Genomic DNA, 21,827 nt, shown 5'->3' with positions numbered 1-21,827 from the left:
TTTTAATGAAGAGCAGAGCAGCCAGCTCAGCACATGGCGCTCCCGTGACTCTGGGTCACATTTGGAATGTGAGTGCTGGAGAAAGTCGCGGGGGAGCTGCGGGGGCCCAGTTGTCGGGGTGGGAGAGGCGGCGTGGCTGGTCACCCACGTTGGGGCTCTGCCCCTGGCCCCCCTGCACACGTCCCAGCCTGGGTCTTGTCATCAGGGATGATGGTCCCTGTTGCTCTGTGCAGCTTTGGGCTCCCCTCCTCCTTGCCTGGTTAGCTTCTCATTAGCACCCTCCCAGATGGCAGGGTGGGAGACAGAGGACTGACACACGGACCAGACTGCTTGGCAGAAGGGCTCATTCGTCGTGTCTGTGGGCCTGTTGGCTACTCTGCTCAGTCCCTCCTGCCAGCCCTGCTCAGGGGCCCTGAGAGGTTTGGCTTCTTTGGTGATTCCTCAGCCATCGGTCCAAGTCCTGACCCAAACCCCAGCCGCCATCTTCATGGGTCAGAAGAGCCTCTCGCTCTTCTGTGTAGAAGAAGGCTGGTCCCCTCAGTCCCCTGAGGCGGCATCTCCCCCCATCAGGGGCTCTCAGTCCCCAAGACAGGGCGTCCTCGCTCCCCAAGTGTCCGGGACAGCCGGCATTGAATGTGAATGCTGGTCGTAAAGCTTCTGCTTCTAAAATCTAAGTTATCAGTCATCTTATGTTTAAGGTACATGTCACGTGCATTTCCTCAGGCAGTTAGGACTTCTGCTTTTACAATATGGGGCGACCTTGGCGGAGCACACTCAGAATTTACCGCCGACAGCACCCAGGGTTGTATGGGTGCGTGGGAAGCACATGTCTCCAGCATGCGGAGCCTGTGGTTTCCTGCCCCTGGGAAGGATGGCGGCCCAGCCCGCAGGCTGGACCCCGTGTGCGCTCCGCCCAGCCCACCTCCCCGACCTGTGTCCCACCGATCTCTGGAGGACAGGACTGGGGCCCCAGAGCCCTGCGCCCACAGCCCCACACCAGGCTCGTGGTGCTTGGCCTGGGGTGCCTCCCCCTCCGGCCCTCTGTCCTGTGCCTCCTTGGCGCCTTGTCCCAATCCCTGGCCCTTAGTAAAGTCCCCGGTAAATTTAGAGCCAATCCCTTGTCCTTCCTCTATCAAAGGCCAGAGATGGTTTACTAGCCTGGACCGTTGGGTGGCAAGGCCTGGAGAGTCACAGGGAGCCGGTGCAGGCATCAGAGGGGGCTTGTTGGCACCGATGGCTGCAGCAGTGTGCTTCCCCTGTTTTCTTAGCGTCAGTGTCATTGTCTTGGACGCGCTTCTCCATGAAGCTGGCATCATTGCTGCTGAAAAAGCCAGGCTCGGGCTCCTAAAGGAAAGAGAGGGGCAGGTGGAACGGTCACGCTTTGCCTGTGGAGGGCTCTGGATCATGTCCCAATCTTGGACCAATCATTATGGACAGAGGAAGAATAAAGTACCTTGTGCCAGGTACCCAGCCCTCAACCAATCACTGGACAGAGAGTACGGCGGCAGAAGGCCCGTCCCTCCCAGACTCCGCGGCGCGGCTCCAGTCTCGGCTTCTCTGCGCTGGGCCGTGGGGGCCCTGACGCGATGCCCTGGGGTCCTGGGCCAGCAGGGGTGTCGGTCCCTGTGTGTGCAGTGGCTCGTGTGCTCGGGGCCAGCCTCCTGGGAAGGAGACACTCTGTCCCCGGAGCCACCACGGAAGCTTCTCGCCGCCTCCGGGCCCGCGTGTCAGGGCCGCACGTTGCTGGGAGAACATCAGCTGCTGTCCGTCTCGGGCCGAGGCCTCGCCTTTGCAGCTGACCCTTCTCGCTTGTTTTCCTCCTTCCTCAAACCAAGATAAGATGGTTCCTGTTTTCCCAAGGATTCCTTTGACAAACTCATTCTCGTTTCTGCTTGTATTTCTGCGGTAGCCTGGGGAGCCGTGGAAGGCGCACAAAGCCTTCTTTTGTGATTTTATCCAAGACAAACTTCAGATTCTTCTTTCTTAAAAAAGTGACTGCTGGTTGAAATCCTTAAAAAAATACTGAGCACGGTCACGGGAGGACCCTCTGCATCTGGGAAAGGCGCTCTGTTACTGTTGGAATCCTGATCATCATTCTCTAAAGGACGAGTCAGCAGGTGCTTCTGGAAAGGGCCAGAGAGGAAATCTTCTTGTCTTGGAGACCGTCCTGTCCCCCTCACGCTGACCGAGCCCTGCTGCTGTCCCGTGCGGTCACCACAGATGATAAATCCATGAGTGGCCAGAGCCCTGTTCCAACAAGGACGCCAAGAACAGGTGGTGAGCCAGGTTGGGGCTCTCCTTCCACGTTTGCCAACTCCTGTTGTAAAGTATCTTCTGCTTCTCAACCGCCTTCGGAAAATCATAGTTAAAAACCCTGAGCTGTGTTATAATGTCCATTTCGTGGAGTGGAAACATGGAATATTCTGGTCATTCTATTAGAAGGATATTCACTGGGGGCTTCAGGGGTCGACACGGTGTTGGTATTAATAGCGTAAGGACGTTCTTCCTGTTTGGTACAGTAATTCCATTTGGGGGACTCTGTCCTACGATGATGTGGGTATTTTTTTCTACAGCTATTTACTGTGGCATTATTTGCCATCTGAAAACCTGGGAACTGCTTAACCACCTAACAGTATATTGTCTCCTAAAATAATGGTGCGCAGGCCGTGTGTCTGGAAGGAGCCAGGGGCTGCTTGGGAGGGGCACCGGGGCTGAGAACAGTGTGGGAGGAGGAGCTTCCTCCCTGGAGGGCTGGGGGTCTGGGTGGTGCATTAACCCAGGGGTTCAGGGGATTCCTGTAAGGAGCTGAGGGTGTAGGGCTTTGTGGATTCCAGAGCGGGCAGTCCAGGGGGCATCCTAGGAAGGATGGGAGCAGGGGGCGAGGACGGCAGAGCACAGGTGACCAGGGTGGCGGGCGTTCTGACCCTGGCCAAGAAGAGCAGGATGGGGCTCGTGGTGGGGCCAGCCCAGGGACAGGACTGGAGAAGAGGGGGTCCTCCTGACCCAGCAGATGAGGTCGGCATCGGGGGAGGCTCTGGGGGCATCAGCGTTGGCCTCGATTGGCGTGCCTCTTGGGCCCACTGGGAACCAGCCCTAGGAACCCAGGCCCAAGGTTCTGAGACCCAAGGTTCTGTACCGTCAGTAGCAACACCTCCATGCTTGCCTGTCTCCCTGGAGCCCCATTGCAGGTAAACCTGTCACCCAGTGGGACAGAGAGTGACTCCCAGCCCATCACACTGGGGCTCGCTGCCTGGGGCCAGGGGCTGGCCACGTGCCTTCACACCGCTGCTGTTAAACTGGTCAGAAAGCCAACTTGCACGCAGCCTTTCCGGAACATGCGTGTTGTATGAAGTTCAATGTGCCCGAGGAGCCGGGGAGGGGCTCGTGGTGCCCAAAGAAGTGGGAGGAGCCCACGGAGACGTAAACCCAAAGGACTTGTGCCCCTGGGGTCGCAGCAGCAGGTGGCGGAAGCGTGCTTCTCCGTGTCCGTGGCCCGCAGCTCATGTGCTCCGCAGCTGTGATTTTATCTTCAGGACACACTTTGGAATTCGACAGACGCTCCTGCTGGCCCGCTTCATGGCTGAATTCCTTTGCCATGTGGTGGAGGATAACGCAAGTGACAGTTTGCACTGAAGCGGTCATGAAAGGGGGCTGTCTGTGGGTGAGACAGACAGACGTCAAACCTGAGACAGAGCAGCAGCCACCCCCGGACTCCTCCCTCCCGGCCAGCAGTGCGGAGCTCCCGCAGATGGAGGGCCGGGTGTCTCGTGGAGTTGACCCTGGAGCACGCCTCACGCTTAAAGATGCATGGTCGGCCGTGAGCCCAGCAGTGACCTCTGGCACCTGTCCGGTGCTCTGCACCCTGCGGAGCCCTGGGCCACAGGGACGTAACAGCTGGCGGGCATGGTGAAGCCCTGCTGCCGGGCCACTGGGTGCAGAGGGACGCAGGCTGAGGGAGCAGGGAGCTGTGGGAATGGAGGCAGCGAGGGGACCGCCTGGACTGCACCCCTGCATCGCCGCTGCCTCCCCTGCGCTTGGAGCCCTGGGACCTGGGGCTTGGGGGGTGGGTCTTCTTCAAGGGATTTCAAGGGATAGAATCCCAGTCAACGTCTTGCTGCCAGGGGTGGGTTTCTGGTTGCTTTCTTCGTCTGCTTCATTTTTGTGCATAGAACGTCCCTCCTCCTGACAATGCCTTCCCTGCCATTCTTTGGTTTTTGTTATCTGTTAGCTTTTTGTGCTTAGATCAGTGCCTGGCAGAATTGTGGGTGCTTAAAAAATGTTTATGAGGCGATGGCAGGGTGACCCCTTGGGTCACTTGTGACGGTGAGTGGGAATTAGTGGGGCAAAGGGCTTCCCGAGGCAGAGGACGCTGCGAGGGAGGAGGCGAGAGCGGCACCCAGGAGGGATGGGCCGTGCGAGCGAGCGGGGGACTGAGAGAGGACGCCGGAGGCCGGGCGGCTCCGTGGGGATGGTGCGTGGGCCGTGACGGCCGAGGGGGACTCGATGGCAGACAGACGGAGCGTGCAGGAGGGGAGGGCGAGGGCAGACCCGGGAGCATGTCTGGCGTTGTGGCCTCGGCTCCCCGAGGGCGGCGTTGCCGCTGCTGACACCTGGGAGGAGGCATGATGTGGCCCATGAGGGGTGCAGTCTGCTCGGGCCAGCTGGGTGTGCGCCCGAGGAGATGGAGGGGCTGGTGCTGGGGGTGGAGGTGGAGGGCCAGCAGCGCAGAGGTGATCCTCGGGCCCTTGAGTGGATAAGGTCATGGAGGGGGCACAGAGGGTGAGGAGGAGAGGTGGCCGGGCGGGCCTCGGGGGCACGAGGGGCAGACGGGGTCCAGCAGATGAGACGGAGGGGAAATGCATTTGGATTGGCGATAAGGACGTTGTTGGCGACCTTGGCAGACGCCGAACGCCATTTCTGTGCAGTAGCGGGGAGAAGGCCGAATGGAAGGCCTCGCGGTGAGACACGCATGGGGACTGCCCTGTGAAGAGCACAGACGTTTAGAATTGAGTGGATTTCACCGCGGATTTCACCGCACTGTGTGTCTCCTGCCAGGAATGTTGGGAACTCTGAGGAGCAGACTGCCTGTGTGACCCTCCTGCCCGCCCCCCTGCAGAGCACGTGCACAGAGCCCCCTGTGCACCCCCAGGCAAAGGCGGGGGCTCATGCATGTGTCCTGCGCTCTCTCTTAGGCCGCATCTTGGACCTGAAGACCGGGACGGTCAAGAAGGAGGGGCAGCAGTCATCCATGAGGATGTGCATGGGCTCGCGGCGGTCCTTCATCTGCAGGATGAGGTGTGTCCGGGTGGGCGGTGGGCCGGCGCCCTCTGACCTGCCAGGAAGAGCCTCGACAGGCTCAGCCAGGGTCACTCGCGCCCCCTCGGGTTCACCCCGTTCCCCTCACCTTCTTGACTGCGGCATGTCATGTGCCTACAGGCTCTGCCATGTGTCTTGGAAGGGCCTGCTCCCTCTCTCTCCCGTTTCAGGGGGTTTCGCTTCCCACATTCCCGGCTGGCTTCCCTTGCCCACCAGTCATCTGGGGCCCCCCCGCCCCAGCCTCACCAGGCCGTTTCTCCGCTGGTTCTATAGAAGACCGGCCGGCTTCATGCTCCTATATTTTCTTGTGCCAACTCACACATTTTTAATGCGTCCTTAAGTATCATGTTGCTGATTGTTATTTTAACTGTAACTATCTTGGCTCCATAAGTAAGTTACAGTTTCCTTAAGGATAAGGCATTTTTATTTCTACCTCTTGGAGCCTCCCCTAAAATCTTGCAGGCTGTTCTGCACATATTTGGTTATGACTCATAGTTGTTGAAAAAATGCAGGAGTGACTGAATTTGGGAGTCACTGGGGGATTGCTCTGACTCCAAAGAAGGAAGAAGTAGGATCTTGAGTCCTCTAATCCAGACCAGACTCACCTGGACCTTCAACCCTGTGGCCCCGGGGGGATGGCAGGCGGGAGGTGCAGGCGGAGGCAGTTCTGTCTGGTGGGCGCAATTCCTGAGCTGGGAGCATGAGGCGGGAGTTTCTGGTCCACCATTTCCATGAGCAGCGCCATTATCCCTGCACTACGGCCACATCCAGGCGGTCCCGTCGCTGCCCCGGTGCCTCGTGCGGACATGCCCCAGGTGCTTTTCCAAGGGCCTGGTCCACCCCACCTGTATTTACCTGTGAAGTGAGTGGCACTGCTACCTGCTGAGAGCGTGGCCTTCCCCTCCGACAGCAGCTCAGTGTCAGCACAGTCAGCTGTAGGGCAGAGGGCCGGGCCCACCTCCGGGGCAGCAGGTCATGGATAGTCCTGCTGGGAAAACCACACCAGTGCCGGCTGCTGTCCCCGGTGTCAGAGTGTCACTGACTCGTGTCTTTGCTGCGTTGACTATTAAGACATCCAGGGTCCTACTTGTCACACGGTTGGGAAGTGGGAAGGCACGTGACGTGTGGGCATACCGTGCGGCGGTCAGAACTGGATGCTGAGCGGTCACTGAGCGGCGAGGCATAAAGGACCCTACTGGAGCAAGCATGGGCACCTCCCACACCGGTCCCCGAGGAGGATGCACAGATGACCTGCTCTGTTCCCGTGCCTCCCTGGGTCCCATCCTGACAGCAGGCCTGCAGCTGTCTGGTTCCTCCTGGTGCCAGGACATGGCGGACGGGGAGCATCCCCTCAGCTGCGAACCAGAGCCCGAGCAGAGGCTTCTGTTCATCCGCCATCAGCATCTGCTTTGCATCGATGCCTCTGCTTAGGCCTGAAGAGCCGCTGTGGCCGCCGTCAGTCCGGCCCCTGCTTCCTGAAGGCCACCAACTCGCACTGTGGGGAAGGACACCCCCTCGAGGCCTTCTGTAGGTCTCCAGCTCCTGGGCTGGGCCCTAGGACCATCTCGGGGGCCTTGCAGATGGGGTCCCACTCTCCTCGCTCGCGGTGACCGTCCAGGTTCAGAGACGCAGGCCTGCGTCTACACATGGGAAGGAAACTGGCTTTAGGGTCACCCGGATGCACGTCAGCCTCCTTGTCGGCAGCGTGTGCTTTATAAACCCGCCGGGTCTTCCCTCGTCCTCATGTGTTTGTTGGCTCACAGGTGTGGGAACGCTCCGCTGGACCACCTCCCTCTCAACAGGATAACCACCATGAGGAAAAGGTTCAGGTCCGTAGGGCTTTCCGATGCGTGCTTTTGGGCTATGTGGGTAGATAGTGGGGTGTCCCGAGCTGAGGAGCAGCTGAACTTGCAGACAGGCTGAGGGGCCCAGGAGACCCGCCCATCAGGTTTCGGGGCTCCGGTGAGAAGGGGAGTTGGGTGGAATTTATCTTGGACTTTCAGGCCATGTGCAAGGAGGGGACACAGGGTGGAGGGGAGCCAGGAATCGAAGCCACCAGGCAAATGGGGGACCCTCGTGGCTTAGATACAGAAGGCGCCACCAGCATCCTTGCCTTATCCCGGGGCCTGAATGCAACTTGACTGATGTTCTTCCTGCAGGAATGGCCTCGGCCCCGTGAAGGAGGGGGAAGCCCAGTACGCTGTGGTCCACTGCACAGGCTACATCAAGGCCTGGCCTCCCGCAGGTAAGCAGAGCCCAGCGCCGAATGCCCCAGCCAAAGCCCCTTCCAAGGTCTGTCACCCACAGCACTAGTGACACCCGAGTGCCGTTTGAAATGACGGTTGCACCCAAGTCATTAGCAAAGTGCTCATCAGGACCACAGCGGCGCCTCTCACACGCACCGAGGCGATTAGCATAGATTCTAAGGCGTGTTGGTGAGGGTGTGGAGAGACGGGACCCTCATAGGCTGTTGGTGGGGACGTAAAATGGTGCAGCTGCTTTGAGGAACCGTCTGAATTACTCAGAATGTTCGGCATAGAGGTACCCTGTGACCGACCCACCTAAGGAAGGTGAAAATACATGTCCCCAGAGAAGCGCGCCTGTGGGTGTTCATAGCAGCATGATTCCCATGGGCCAGAACTGTGTGCATCCGCCGAGGCACGGATTAATGCAGAGTGGTCTGCCCATGCAGTGAGACGTGACCCAGCAGTAAAAGGCGGTGAAGCGCTGGTTCGTGCGATAACGTGGGTGAACCGCGAAAGCACCGTGCTGAGTGCAGGAAGCCAGACCCGGAAGGCCACATTCTATGGTTTTATTTATGTTAACCACCCGGAATAGGGAAATCCATTGAGGCAGAACGTAGATTCATGGTTTCCGAGTGCCGGGGGAGGGAAAAATGGGGAGTGACTGCTCATGGGGACGGCATTCCTTTCTGAGGTGACAAAGGTGTCCTAAAATTTGGTAATGGTGATAGTTGCACAGCTGAACTGCACTGACTTCTGCACGTTAAGGTGGCAGATTTTATGTAGGTGAGTTGCATCTCGGCAAATCTGTTGAACAGAAGAGTCCACGCAATGTTTGTCATTTGGGGGTGCTTTGTGGCCCAGCAAGGGGTCCTCTTCAGCTCTCTGCATCTTTCCTGGGCTGGCCGCATCTTCTGAGGAGCCTGTCAGAGGCAGGCTGCATGGTCCACGGCAGTGCTTTTCATTGCAGGCCGCTCCTTCTGATTCTTTCTTCACGTTCCCGGCTCTCTGCTGCATCACGCGTCTCTTCTCGCCATGTTCTGCTTCTTCCATGAGAGGTCATGCAGTGATCATAGGTCCACCGCCCGTCTGGCCTTTTCACACTCTGTGACCTGACGGAGTCTGACCGTGAGGTTCACCTTGCCTCTTCAGGTTGTGTCTCCTCTTGCTTTTTAGCAGGTCACATAAATCTTTGTTGAAATCCAGATGTGGTTTGTCAGGTAATAGGAACCGAGGAAGACAGGTCTTTCGTGGAAGCTTTTTTGATGATTTTGCTAGGAGTTGGCTGCCTTTAATGTTTGCTCTACAGATACACATATGTCAGTTTGACATAGATGTGTAGGTGTATATTTTTAAAATGTATATGTATATACTTTTCCCACTCACATCATAAAGGACAGAATTGTCAGAGTGTTGCTTGCCTGAAGGCCCTGGCTGGAGTCCAGGACAGGGACTTGTAGGCAGTGGGGTTCGGAGGCTGGGCCTCAGCTCCACAGAACCAGGGAGCGTGGGGGAGTTCTCCGAAGCTGACGCTCAGCCAGGCGCAGGCAGACGTGGCCCAGGATGTCCTCGTCTCTGACATGGGTGCTGGGACCCGCTGTCCGGGAACCTGGGAGGCCCTGGAATGTTTCAGGAATCAGATCAGCAGCAGAATGTGGTGTGATGAGAAGCAAGAAAGCACCAGGGGACACGGGACGCCCGGAGGTTCCCAGCGGCAGCTCCGTTCACGAGCGCGTGCAGTGGGCTGGCGTGGCAGGTGTTGAACGAGGCTCTCGGGCGCCGGTGTTGCTGATCCTCATGTTCACAGGGACGCTGGGGGGCACCAGCACTGACACAGGCAGCGACAGGCAAGTGGGAGGCCGGCTGCACTGGGGACAGAGGGAAGTTCCCTACCGGTCCCCAGGCCCGAGGAGGCCCCTGACTGCCGGATCGGCACTGCCTCTCGGGACCCTGTTGTTACCAACGGACCATCTCCTTCACGCATTCCTCATCTGAGTGACTCAGACACTGTCACGACACAGGGCAAGTTGCCGTTCCCGTTTCTGGCCTCACCATGCTCCCTCTCGCCACTTTACAGTGGCCCCTGAGAAAGGCCGGATCCTCACGACACTAACGCATGGTCTCCTGTGGGTGAGCGGGGGTTGGGGGCAGGCCAGGCCCGAGGTGCCCGCAGCGGCAGCCTCCAGAGCATCTGCCAGGACGGTGTAGGGCAGGCGTCCCAGGAGCAGCGCGGAGCTCTGCGCGGCGAGTGTTGAGTGCAGGCCATAGGGCCGTGGGACCTGAGACGCGTGACATCTTCCACAGCCGCCCTGGAACTTGGCTGCGTGAGAAACGGTGGAAGGGGCCGGGGTGTTTATCTTGGAGAAAGCAAGTCATGATTTCTGTCTCTAAATATTTGAGGGGGTGTCCTGTGAAGGAGGAATGAGTCTTACTGAGGTTCGTTCCAGAAGGCACCATTTGGACAAAAACGGGAAAGGGACCAAGAGGTAGATTTAATTCTAGGGAAAATGAGCAAAGGGTATGAAAAGGGTATTAAAGCACGTGTGTGTGTGTATACACACTTTGTACATACACTATGTATAATACACACACACAGGAAGCATTTGGCAAAAAACTCATTCTCCCATTCATCCTAACTGCAAATGAAAATAATTTGATACTGTCTCCTCTTACCTGTCAACTAGCAAAAAAGTAAAAAAGACAAAACACGCAGTGTTGGGAAGATTCAGAAAAATGGACGCTGTGTGTACTGCTGGTTGGAATGTAAGTCCGCGCGACCCTCCTGGAGACTAGTTTGATCGTACGTGTCCAGTGCCGTCGGATGCGCATTCCTTAACACGCAGGAGTTTGTTCTAAGGAAGCCTGGGAATTCATCTGAACTTCGGTGGTAGAGAATCGGTTGAAAATAGCCTGGAACGTCTATTTCAGAGACGTTGGACAACCGACCCGTAAAGCATGTACTTCAGAGGACACTCGAGGAGGGAGGCAAAGTAACAGTAAGAGTTAAACACAGTAGCAGGTCCTATGGCGTAAGCACCGTGAGGCCAATGTGATTTTAAGATTATAAGCGAATAGTGTATCTACATGTCGAAACATTGTAACAATATATGAGCTACTAATCATTGTTACTTCCGGGTAGTAGATTACCGGTTACTTTGTTCTTGTCTATTCCTGCCTTTTCCAAAGTCTTACATGACTTTCACAATCAGAGGCCTGGCCATTGGTATGAAATCAATTTAAATTTTCTAAAGAGCATTCCAGACAGTTGGTTTGCACTGAATTCAGACATGGGGGAGGGGGGAGGGTTGTTTGTGTGTTTCTTGGTTTTTGTTCCGGTGTATTTAGTGGTTGCATTTCTATAAAGGTAGAGGTTGTGAACAATCCCGCTTTATCCACATAGGTGCTTCAGGGAGGCCTGCAGGGTCCTGCGCTCACGCCCCCTGTTCTGCGGCTGGTCCTTCTTTGTTTCTTGATTGGCAGGGACATTCTTAGCACACAGAACACTGTGGTTATCATTCAGACCCTCATGCTCCATGCATTTGCTCAGCCCAGTGCTTAGCTCAGCCTGGCACACAGTACGTGTTTCATGAAGACCTGAGGGATGGAGGGGTGGAAGGAGAGGAGGAAGGGTCTCTCGTCCAGAAAAAAAGAAACAGTTGACCCGGGTGTGGGGGGGGGGGGTGGATTGCTGAAAGAATGTCTTGCTAGAATTTCCAAAGGCATTTATAGAATCTGCTCTCCCGGAATTCTTTTAAGATGATAGAGACAGTCATGGGGCCCCACTGAGGAGGCTGGAGTGAGCTCATGAACACGCTGACCCCTCGTAAGGCCACGGAATTGGGACACATTGGGCGGTAACTCACTCAATGCGCCAAGGACGGCTCGTAAATGTCCACGAGGAAACGCGGTCCCTGCGTTCTCATGAGCTCAGGCTGCTCAGTTATAAACAGTGACTTGCTCAGGAAGCATGAGGTTTCCTAAGCACCCGCGTTGCTAAAAATATCTGTGGGCGACCTTGGACATCTGTCAAGGTGAGCAGAAGAGGCAGGCTTCAGGGAGCCCACAGGGGCCTCGTAAAAAGAGCCCTGACAGCCCCCGTGCCAGATGTGTGGGCATTCCTGAGTCCGACAGCTGAGCGCTCCCAACACTCGCCGACCCGGCTGCCTCCACGTTCTGCGTAAACAGCACTGAGTGCTCCGATGTGTCCCAGAAATCCTTCCTGGCACCCTGTGGCCTTCCCCGTTAGCCTCCCGGCGTGTTACGGGGCTCATCCCCCAGGGTTCCTTCTGAGCACGTGCGGGTGTGAGCGCGGGAAGAGTTCCAAACACACTTCCTTCCCTTGTCCGACCCTTCCTCTGTTTACTCGGAAGAAACAGATACGCTGCACCCTGCGTGCTGGAGAAGAGGCCCCCGGGACGGGCCGCGGTTTTTATTGCGTGCGGTGTGCGTGGCCACCAGGAGACTTTGAAGTCTCAGCGCCCGGCACTTGCGTGGATTTCACAGACTGACACTCATTCAGCTTTGAGCTGGACGCCGTTTCTGTGGCAGGGGCTGCTTCTCCAGGAACCTTCGTCTGGTCTGCGGGGCTCCTCACCCAACCACCCGTGGGAAATTGCTGGTTAATGGCAGGGGGGAGAGCCCGCATGGCCCCCAGGGGAGGGCGCGGCACCAACACCATCTTGTTGCGTCCTCATCGGGAAGGCTGATGCTTTTGTTCCCTCTGCTGCCCGACTTTCAGGAAGCCTGGGCCACCGAGCGCAGGAGGCCTGAGGCGATGGTGGGGTTGGGGCTGGAATCCGCAGCGGCCAGGCCAGCACTCCCAGGCCGCCGGTCAGCTCAGCCCTGCCATGAGCTCATCCAGAGCAGTTCTGCTCTTCTCGGCATTTGCTGTGGGACCTATTCTGTTTGGTTTTCCTTCCTTTGAAAATCTCCAAAACCTGTTTGTCTGTCCAGAGGCCACCAGCCCCCAAGGTAGTGACCGGAGGCCTGCTGTCTCCAGCCTCCAGCCCCCAGCCCACGTTTCGTGTGAACAGCAGGCCCCGCCCCCTGCTCAGGACCTCACTGTCGTGTCCTGGGGGGACACCAGAGCCGTGGCCTTTGCTCGTGAGGGAGAGGATGGCAGTGGGCAGACCCTTCCGGCCTCCTCATTCTCAGCAGGGCAGAGCCACCCTAACGTTTCCTTCAGCAGCCACTTCTGGGCATCTGTCCTGGTCCAGGAAGCTCGCTGGGCCCCGAGGACCCCAGGGCAAGTCTGGCACAGTTCCTGCCTGCAGGGAGCTGGACGTCCACTGGCAGAGACAGGCAGATGTGCAGGTCACTGCCCCGCCCTGGCTCAGGGATCATAGCAGAGGCACAGAGGCACGCACTCAGTGGGGGAGCCCGTGGGAGGGAGGGTCGTGCCTGTCCTCCCACTCTGGCCCACGCCCCCTGAGAGCCCAGCAGGCCGGGGCTCGCCCCTTCTCCCTCCTGGCTCACCTTAGCGAGACGCCGTGTGGCTGAGGACGGGTCCCTCATTGGTCGCGTGGGCTCTTGTGAGATCTCTCAGGCTGTGGCAGGGGCAGAAGAGGACTGTCTGGCTTTACTGTGGCCCGAGGGCCCGTGGGGGGTGGGACAGGACTGAGGTCACAGGCGCTCTGCCACCAGAGCCTCCTGGGGGGTGTGAGAGCGCGTTGTTCCCTCCTGCATGACTTGCCCCCACTCTGCTCATCTCAAGCCGCTGTCGCTCCAAGGTCACAGGCTGCTCCTCCTGGGGGCCCTTCCACACACACCCCTGGTGGCTCGTTCCTTCAAACGCAGGGAATCGTGGCTTAGCGGCTTTTCCTCAATCCCGTGTTGCCAAACCCTGCACGTGAGTGTCTTCTCGCTGTGGCTGGCCTATTGGCGGCATCGGCCCCGGGCGTCAGACTGACTGGTACAGCTCTCATCTCAGGCTGCCGTCGCGGCTGTGATTGGGTGGACAGGTACTGACTCAGGTGGTCTCCGTTGGTTCCTTCTGTGCTTCAGAGTCCTGTTTCCTCAGGGTCACCTGCAGCAACGCCGAAAGGCCGGATACTTGCAGGGCAGCATTTCCCAAACATCTTCCCAGCTCACAAGTCCCCAGAAATGCACCATGAAGCAGGAAGCCGCGGCCAACAATTTGGGGAACTTTGCCGTCTGGATTTCCCCCACTAGAGAATCCTGCTCCCAAGTGGCAAGTTAAGTTCACTGCAAAGGCCTATGGTGATGAAATCTCTCTGTCTTTGTTTAAACAAATGTGTTTGGCCAAAGAAACTTCTCTTTTTATTTTTATTTTTTTGCCTGAGACTTATTACTATTCCTCAGGGAGGACTTTGGAAGAATACGCTATGAACAAGCGGCCTGAACTGCTCGTAGCAGAACATGGTGGTGTTTCTTCTCCGCCCGCATTTGGCGGAGTGAGGAAAAAATGTATCTTCATTCCCATGTGGGGCTGTCAGTCCCAGGACAGACTCCACCCGGTGTGGCCGGACCACCGTCCCCCTTCCCACGCATGTTTGCACAGGGTGGACGCGACTCCGCGTACGGAATGGAGGCGCCCTTCTGGCCAGGGCTGAGTTTCCCCCCAAACAGCGGTATCTGGTTACAATTCATTTGTGTGTTGTCTCTATTAGGTTTATTTAGACCTGGCCGGGGAAGAGCATGTCCAGAGGAAAGGGAATTTAATTAAGGACAAAACAGGCTTGTGAAACCAATCGGGGAATTGTTGCAATCTGCTAAAAAGGCTGGAATTATCCTGTTCCTATTAAAAACCACTTTGCAAAAGGTTGCTGCCCCTGCCAGGAAGCATCCCTCCTGACCCGGGCACCCAGCCCTGGCCACGCCACACGCCCCTCCCTGGCCCTAACGCTAGCCATATGGCATCGCGATGGCCCTACCCCTACCCCGTCGGCCATGAACTCCCCGAGAGGGGGAGCCGGTCTCTTGCACTGCTGATCCCCTGGCCCCTAGTGGAGTCAAGCGCTTAGTAGGTGCTTAGAAACTGTCACGTCTGGCTGATCTCACGGTCAAAGTCTGACCGGGTGGAGGAGGTGCCTGCAGCCCTGCGGAGCCCTGCACCTCGCTGACCCCAGCATCTCCCCTGCCCTTGACCAGGGCTGAGGACGGCACTTCCAGCATCACAGTGCTTGAGCCCAGGAGCCTGGCCTGCGCCCCATCTCGGGCAGCTCTGTGGAGTGGGGACAGCGGCCGTTCCCTTCTCACAGCTCCTGGGGTTCACAGAGACAGCCGGCTTTGCAGTCCGTCAGCGACAGTCAGGATTTCGGCATCAGGACTCCTGGTCACCCCAGAGCCAGAGCCCTTTGTCATCGTCCGGCCTCTCTGTCCCCCACCGACGTGCCTTCTCTCAGTGTTGGCTCTGCACACGATGACATTCCCCGTAAAGCACTCCTTCCTGGAGCCAGAGAGACCTCGTCACCATCGTTTCAAATATAAAGAAAGCAGGTACCCTGCTGTCTAAGAGGTGGCCCGCGGCACTGTGCTCAGAAGATGTGTCTCCTCCTCGGCTCCGAGTGGTTAGGCCACGGGCAGCTTCCTGAAAGGCCCTGTGCCGGCCAGTGTGCCGTCGGTAGGGACAGGCGGCAGCACTCCGCTGACCCCGAGCAGAAAGTCCCTTCCTTCTTCTGTGAACACGCTCCTTCTTTCTGTCCCATGCCTGGATGAGCGCACGGCTCTGAAACTGCTGAGCGGGGCGAGCCCCTGAGGTTTCCCTGGGGAGGGGCTGAGGGCGGCCATGGCTGTGCTCTGGGAAGATGGACGCCGCGACGGTGTGGACGCCGGCCGGGGAGGGGAAAGAGTGGCAGGCATGGACGCGGGACCGAGACACCGTGAGTGTCAGGAGTGGAGCTGTGCGGAGGTGGCACCAGGGAGGGGACTGGGGTCCCTCCCAGGGGCCTTGGAGAGGGAGCAGCGGGAGCGCAGAGCCCGCAGAGGTGGACGGCCGGGGGCGCAGGTCTCCCCCCGCACACAGCACAGCTGCTGAGGGCCGAGGAGAGCGGCCTCGGTTGGGAATTGGCTCGTCTGCGCAGGTGGAGGTGGATCTTGAGGAATGTGGAGCTGTGGGGTGCTGCATCAGGTGTGGTGCTGGTGAGAGCAGGTTGAGGGTGTGGGCCAGCGAGGGGCAGGCTGTGGGGGGGGTGAGTCTGCACGAGGACTCCCGGGAGGGGCTGTTGGTGCCCGCCAGCCCCAGGCCCTCGGGTGTCCCAGGCAGAAGTGCTGTGATGGCAGGTGCAGGAACAGCTGAGTCCCAAAGCCGCAGAGCAGGGGCGGGTGACAGGGGGGCCGCAAGACACAGCCCTGCCTTCTCGATGCCCGCTCTGCACCGGTGGGGACTCAGCGCCCAGGAGCTGGAAGTGGGCAGTGTCAGTGTGTTTCTGAACTGTTTTTTAATCACTGGAAGCTGAAAATAGCAATGAGATCCCACAGGGAAGGCGCAGAGAGGATTAGAGGATTGTTGTGCTGTGGTTTCCACGGGAACACCCCCCCCATCAGGACGGGGGCTGGGACTCAGTCCCACGGGGGCGCCTCCTCTATCACCGGGAGTGAGATGAGGCCTGGAGAGGGGTGCTGTCCTGCCCCCCGTTCCTTCCTGGTGTCCGGCTGCCCCTCAGTGTGGCTTTACTTCTGCAGCCCCCGCCCTGCCACCCCCCCCAACTCTGTTTACAGACCATGATTTACTGGAAACGAAGCTCTGTCTTCCCAGCCCACGTTTGTACAGAACAGGCTCCCTATGACCTCAGGCAGGAGATGCCCATTCGTTTTCGTGATTTAGGGGCCGTTTCTTTGTGAAGGCATGTTGCACCTCTGCCAGAGGTTATAGAATTAAACGTCCCCCGCCATCGGCTGCGGTTTCTCTCCATCTGAGCGCACTGGCAGAGAGCTGACGCCCGCGTTGCCGGAGGCCGAGACGCAGCCGGAGAGAGGTCCCGTGTGTGGGAAGCCCACCTTTGTAAGCTTCAAAGCATCGTGGGCCACCCTTTAAAATCTTCTCATTATTATTATTGTGCAAACAGTGCGTCTTCACTAAAGAAATTTAGAAGATCTATACAGTCTTGAAAAATAAAGTAAAATTAACCCATTAAAAATTTTTAAAAGTTATGCACTAAAAAATAAGTGTCTCTTTTTACCCCAGTGCTACCCCCAAGAACCAACGGATGGTAGCGCAGTGATTTTTGTGGGTTTTTTTGGTCTTTTGTCAACAGGGTAAGTGAAACATTGACATAACCTGAAAGACCCATCCTCCGTCACACTGAAACTTCTTTTATAATGAAACATTTCGACCCCAGAGTGCAAATGCACAAGCGGACGATTTGCATTTCACCTCTTAAATTCCTCTGCGTCACCCGCAAGTGCAGAGGACAACGTACCATGACATCCTCCAGAAACGCCGGGCAGAGAAAGGGGCAGGAGGGGGCGGGTTCCCTGGCTGCCATCCCAGGCCCGCGAGGCAGGCAGTGGGCCTGTGTTTCCGTTGGCCTGAGGGATGTGACGGGCACGGTGGCCCCCGTTTTGTTCATTGTGGACGCTTCTCGTTCCAGGCATGACCATCCCTGAGGAGGATGCTGAGGTGGGACAGGGCAGTAAATACTGCCTCGTGGCAATCGGGAGGCTCCAGGTGAGAGACAGCGCACAGCCTTTGTCACCCACCAAGGGCTCCGTATGGGTCCCATGTCACAGGGCAGCAGGCTGAGGCCCAGCTACAAGGACTCCTCTACCTGCTCAGTCAGAATTCATGTGCCCTGCCCCCATGCTCCCAGCATGGGGTTCATTACCCAGGGTCTGCTTCCCCGGGGTCAGCTGATTGCCCGCCCCGTTCCCGCTGCCCCTAAAGGGCAGGAGATGGTCCTTTAGTCTCGTAGAAACACTGAGTGTGCACACAGCCCGGCTCCATCAGCTGCGCCCTGCACTGTCCCTGTGGCGCCGAGCGCCTCCCCTTACGGGTGAGGGGGCTATAGAGACACGGGGTGCGGGACCCTCACCGTTCATGTCCCCGTTCCCCGTGTCTCATCGTTTTCAGACAGATGAATAAGCAGTTTCGATCACGTATGATCAACATTGGTTATTCCTTGCGGACGGGTGAATTTGGTCCCCACATGTTGACTTTCTAAATACCTTGCTCAGCTCCTCGGATGCCCTTGGTTGTCCTTGGTGAAGGGGAGGTGGGAAGAGGGAAGGGTGTTGACGCTTCTCAGCACCGACTGTATGCTGGTGTTTGACGGTCACTCTCTGGAGCCTCTCCACCCCCTGGGCAGACCACAGGCTCCGTTATTCCCCCTGACGGATCGGGAAGCTGAGGCTCAGCCATGGGAGGACGAGGCCCCTTGTCACGGGTTCTGTCTCAGGCGTGATCTGGGCTACCAGGACATTCTGACGTGTTGTGCTAACAACGTGGAAGGGTCTGTGAGGCTCAGTCCCCCTGGACCAGCCCCCCCTGCCCTGTCCCTGTCGAGCCTGCTCACCGGGGCTTTCCCGCCGCAGGTGACCAGCTCTCCCGTGTGCATGGACATGAGCGGGGTGTCGGCGCCCACGGAGTTCCTGTCCCGGCACAATGCGGACGGGGTCATCACCTTCGTGGACCCGAGGTGCATCAGCGTGATCGGCTACCAGCCCCAGGTAGGTCGCGCTTGCTCCGGCTCAGGGCTGTGGGTGCAGAGGTCATTCGCTCACTGTGCGCTCAGTCCCCGTGTTGGGGACACAGCACCCTCACGGTGCCGGGTGCACCGCCCAAATGCCCATGTCCCCGCCTGAGCGCAGCATCGTCTGTGTAGAGTGGGGCGGACTGGCGGCAGCTGCCCCCCTTGAAGCGCACCCTTCACTCCTTGTGCGGCCCATCCCTTCGCCCAGCTGATGTCTCACAGACGAGAGCGGAGGCGCCCCTGACGAGGGCTCCCTGAGCTAAGCACCAAAGAGGAAGCCTCCTTCTCGGGGTCCTGCAAAGCGTCTTAATGAGAAAAAGCTCTGAAGTGTCCTGAAGTAAAGCTCTCCCCTCCGTTGTGCCTAAGCCCGTTTCTTATACGTATTTGGAATCCGCTTTTATACGGGGCACAGGCTCAGGTTTTAGTTCCAGACCACCCCCCTCCAAAAAAAAAAAAAGAAAAAAAAAAAAAGTCAGTGCTGTGAGAAACACGAAAAGGCAGGAGGGACTGTTCCCGATGCAGGTAAAGCAAAGAGGGGAATAGGCAGCATGCGGGGTGGGAGCCCTCATGGGTCCTCAGCCCAGAGACCTGGCTGTAAAATTCGCGGGAGACGCAACTGAGGGGACGTGAATGTGCGTGGACCACTGGGTGACGTCCCTGAATTTTTAGGCAGAATATGGGGTATTTGGGCTTGTAAGAGAATCTCATTTTCGTGAGGCACATGCTTCACGGAGACACGTCATCATATCACTGTTTCTGTAGGTTTAAAGTTCTCTGCAAATAAAAAGTATTTAATCAAAAAAAGAAAAAGATCTTTGTTCTGAGGAACAAGGTTTAGGATCTCTCAATAGAACTAGAAACAGCCCACACTGTAATACTAGAACCACTCATATAGTTATTTTCTTCTTTGATTTGAGAGAGAGGGAGGAAGCAGGCGAGAGAAAAGCATTGATTTGTGGTTCCACTTACTGGTGAATTCGTTGGTTAATTCCTGTACGTGCCCTGACTGGGGATCGAACCTGCAATGCTGGCGTATGGGGCTGATGCTCTAACCCACTGAGCTGCCCGGCTGGGGCCTGATGCTAACATGTCTAGATTCATAAGGGTCTTGGATGGAAGGAGGGGGACCGGGATTCCGTTTATACCATGACCCCCAAGGGTGCCGCACATCCATACAGATGTGCCTCCCCCACGGCACCTCCATGGGCCTCTGGCTGGTTCCTGGCACAGAGACTAGACCTGCCGATGGTCACTGTCGGCCGCTTGCTGCCTGGGTCCTGAGCAAGGTATTAGTTCAAAACCTTTGCCGTTGAAGACACTTCCAACTGGACCGGTTTCCTGTGACACACCTGGAGCTGCGTTTGGATGGTTTCTCCTACTCCGGCTGGTGTTGTCATGAGACACTTCTGTTCTGGGTTAATGCTGGGCCCTTTGAGTAAAACCAGGGCGAGTGAAGGGAGACAGCAAACAGGCGTTTCGCAAGTGCAGGTATTTTGTGACAGTGGCGTTTCTCCAGGCACAAGAGAGTTGCAATCTAAAGAATTCAAAATAATTTCAGCCTTTAAACCATTCCAGCCCTCCCAGGCCACGTGCCTGCTGTCCGCCCGCCTGCTGTCACCTGCATTTTCTTATGTTTATTAACAGACGTTTCCTATGGTTTGCCTCCAGTTTGAAAATAAAATTGCATTCTGACGCTGTGGACCCAGGGCCTCGGCGAAGCGAGAATTCAGAGTTGACAATGCCAAAGGGACTTGGGATGGGGCCCAGCAGGTGGCTGTGTGGTCCCGTGATGCTAGGGGGACATTTTCATCCACTCTCTTCCCCTTCAGGGTGGGGTGAGGGGGGTAGAAACGAACACTATATTGATACGTGAATGATGAACACAGGGTTTGGGGTTTTCAAAGCCTCTCTCTCTCTGCAGGATCTTCTAGGAAAGGACATTCTGGAATTCTGCCACTCAGAGGACCAGAGCCACCTGCGGGAGAGCTTTCAGCAGGTACCACCGATGCCACTGACGTGGGTGTAGAGGCCGGGCCCACGTGGCCGTGGCAGCAGGGTGTGAGCCCCAGGTGTGCCGGGCAGTCTGGGCCCCGGGCTCGCAGCCTCGTGGGGGAGACAGACCCAGCAGGGAGAGATGGCTGAGTCACAGAGAAGAGCAGAGCGGGGAGAGGGTCGCAGAGGGGGAGAGAGGCGGGGACGGTCTCCCAGGGTGGGGGGCAGTGCGGACGGGTCTGAAAGGGGGAGCGTAGAAGGCAGGAGAAGGTGTTCCGAGCTGAGGGGCAGCCCCAGAGCAGCCAGAGCGTGGCCCGCGGGAGGACAGGAAGCCTTTGCTGGTGCCCGCGGGGCCGTGGGAGGGCGTGGGTGCTGGTGCCTGGGGCTGGCGTGGCGTTGGAGTGAGATTCCGCGAGTGTAAGCCAGGCAGCGTATTCAAACCACAACCGTGGCCTCCCAGGTGTGCAGAGGAGCCCCTTGTGGGAGGAGCTGGAACACGGCACACACTGGGGGCTGCTCCGATCGCCCCGCCAGAGGTGCCGAGGCTAGTGCTGTCTACGGGGGAGAGTCCAGTGTGACTGGGGACCCCCCACCCCCACGACTGCATCCTGACCATCGTTAGTGTCAGCTGCTGTTTGCTGAGCACCTACTATGTGCCAGGCACGATGGAGAACCGCTCTGCCTCAGCCCTCCTGAGTCTTCTAAGCACCTGTTACTTCCTGAGCCCAGGACAATGGTGATGGGAAAACAGCAGGTGCCCCCACGGGCCCTGGCATCTCGCTCTGGCCCCGGGAAAGAAGAGAACCGGCGATGTTACCAGGAAAGGGGCTGGCGAATTGCTTTTTAAGAGGGAATGACAGCCTGTCGTTCGTCTAAGAGAACAGGCCTTCGACACCCTGCTCTACAAGTACGTCAGCAGCACCTTCTGACCGCCGAGCGCCCGCGCTGAGGGCCTGGCTGTGTCCACGCAGGGGCCCCTGGCCTCCGGTTACCTGCCGTGTGCGTGGGCCCAGCTCACACCCTCTCCCGCCCCTGCCTGCCTGCTCTCCTCCCCTTCCCCCCGAGTGTGGCGTTTGCACGTGGGTTTGCTGTTCTTAACAAAGTGTCTCACTGGATCAGGACCCATAGCAGCTGACTTCCACGCTGGGAAAGTGTGAAACCACGTTGCAAGAGTTTATCTTTTCTGCCCTGTCTTTGCTGAATATACTCCCGTAAACTCTGCATCGGCAGGTGCTGCCTTGGCTGGACCAGACGGCTTTATTTTTCTAAACGCTAACGGTGATGCCCTCCACTTCACTTTTAGTAACTACGCAGTTCTCAACCCCACCCAGCATTTTCTCATTCCCATGTTTTCTCAGTGGACGCCAGGACTCAGAGAGGTTCCGTCGCCTGCCCTGAGTCACACAGCAGGGTGGGAACAGCGAGGGCTGGAGCTTGCCTCCTTCCAAAACATCCGTTCCCACGGCCGCACCCCACACCCAGACCTCCCCACGGACAGACCGCTGACGCTGTCAGAACCTGGTTGGTTTTGAAAAAGAAAGGAAGGAATTTAACATCTGATCCCGCCTGGCATCCAGCTTCATTCATTCGCTCTGTGAGCGTCCCTCCACCCCTCAAGTGGGAGGTG

General features: G+C 57.6%; 1 protein-coding gene across 1 annotated transcript in view; it reads left to right on the top strand.

Moving 5' to 3' along the window:
- Nucleotides 1–21,827, top strand: part of ARNT2 (aryl hydrocarbon receptor nuclear translocator 2) — a 60,885-nt gene that overhangs the window by 28,040 nt on the left and 11,018 nt on the right. Inside the window, exons 6-11 of the mRNA XM_090263847.1 lie at nucleotides 5,193–5,295; nucleotides 7,080–7,145; nucleotides 7,476–7,561; nucleotides 17,111–17,187; nucleotides 18,051–18,185; nucleotides 20,130–20,204. Of these exons, the coding sequence (XP_090119973.1) occupies nucleotides 5,193–5,295; nucleotides 7,080–7,145; nucleotides 7,476–7,561; nucleotides 17,111–17,187; nucleotides 18,051–18,185; nucleotides 20,130–20,204 (542 nt within the window). The remainder of the gene's footprint in view (nucleotides 1–5,192; nucleotides 5,296–7,079; nucleotides 7,146–7,475; nucleotides 7,562–17,110; nucleotides 17,188–18,050; nucleotides 18,186–20,129; nucleotides 20,205–21,827) is intronic.

Source organism: Furipterus horrens, unplaced genomic scaffold, assembly GCF_987537825.1.
Source record: "Furipterus horrens unplaced genomic scaffold, mFurHor1.1.pri manual_scaffold_16, whole genome shotgun sequence".
NCBI lineage: Eukaryota > Metazoa > Chordata > Mammalia > Chiroptera > Furipteridae > Furipterus > Furipterus horrens.
The sequence above is the reverse complement of the archived record's forward strand: the minus strand, read 5'-3'. Positions and strand labels throughout refer to the sequence as shown.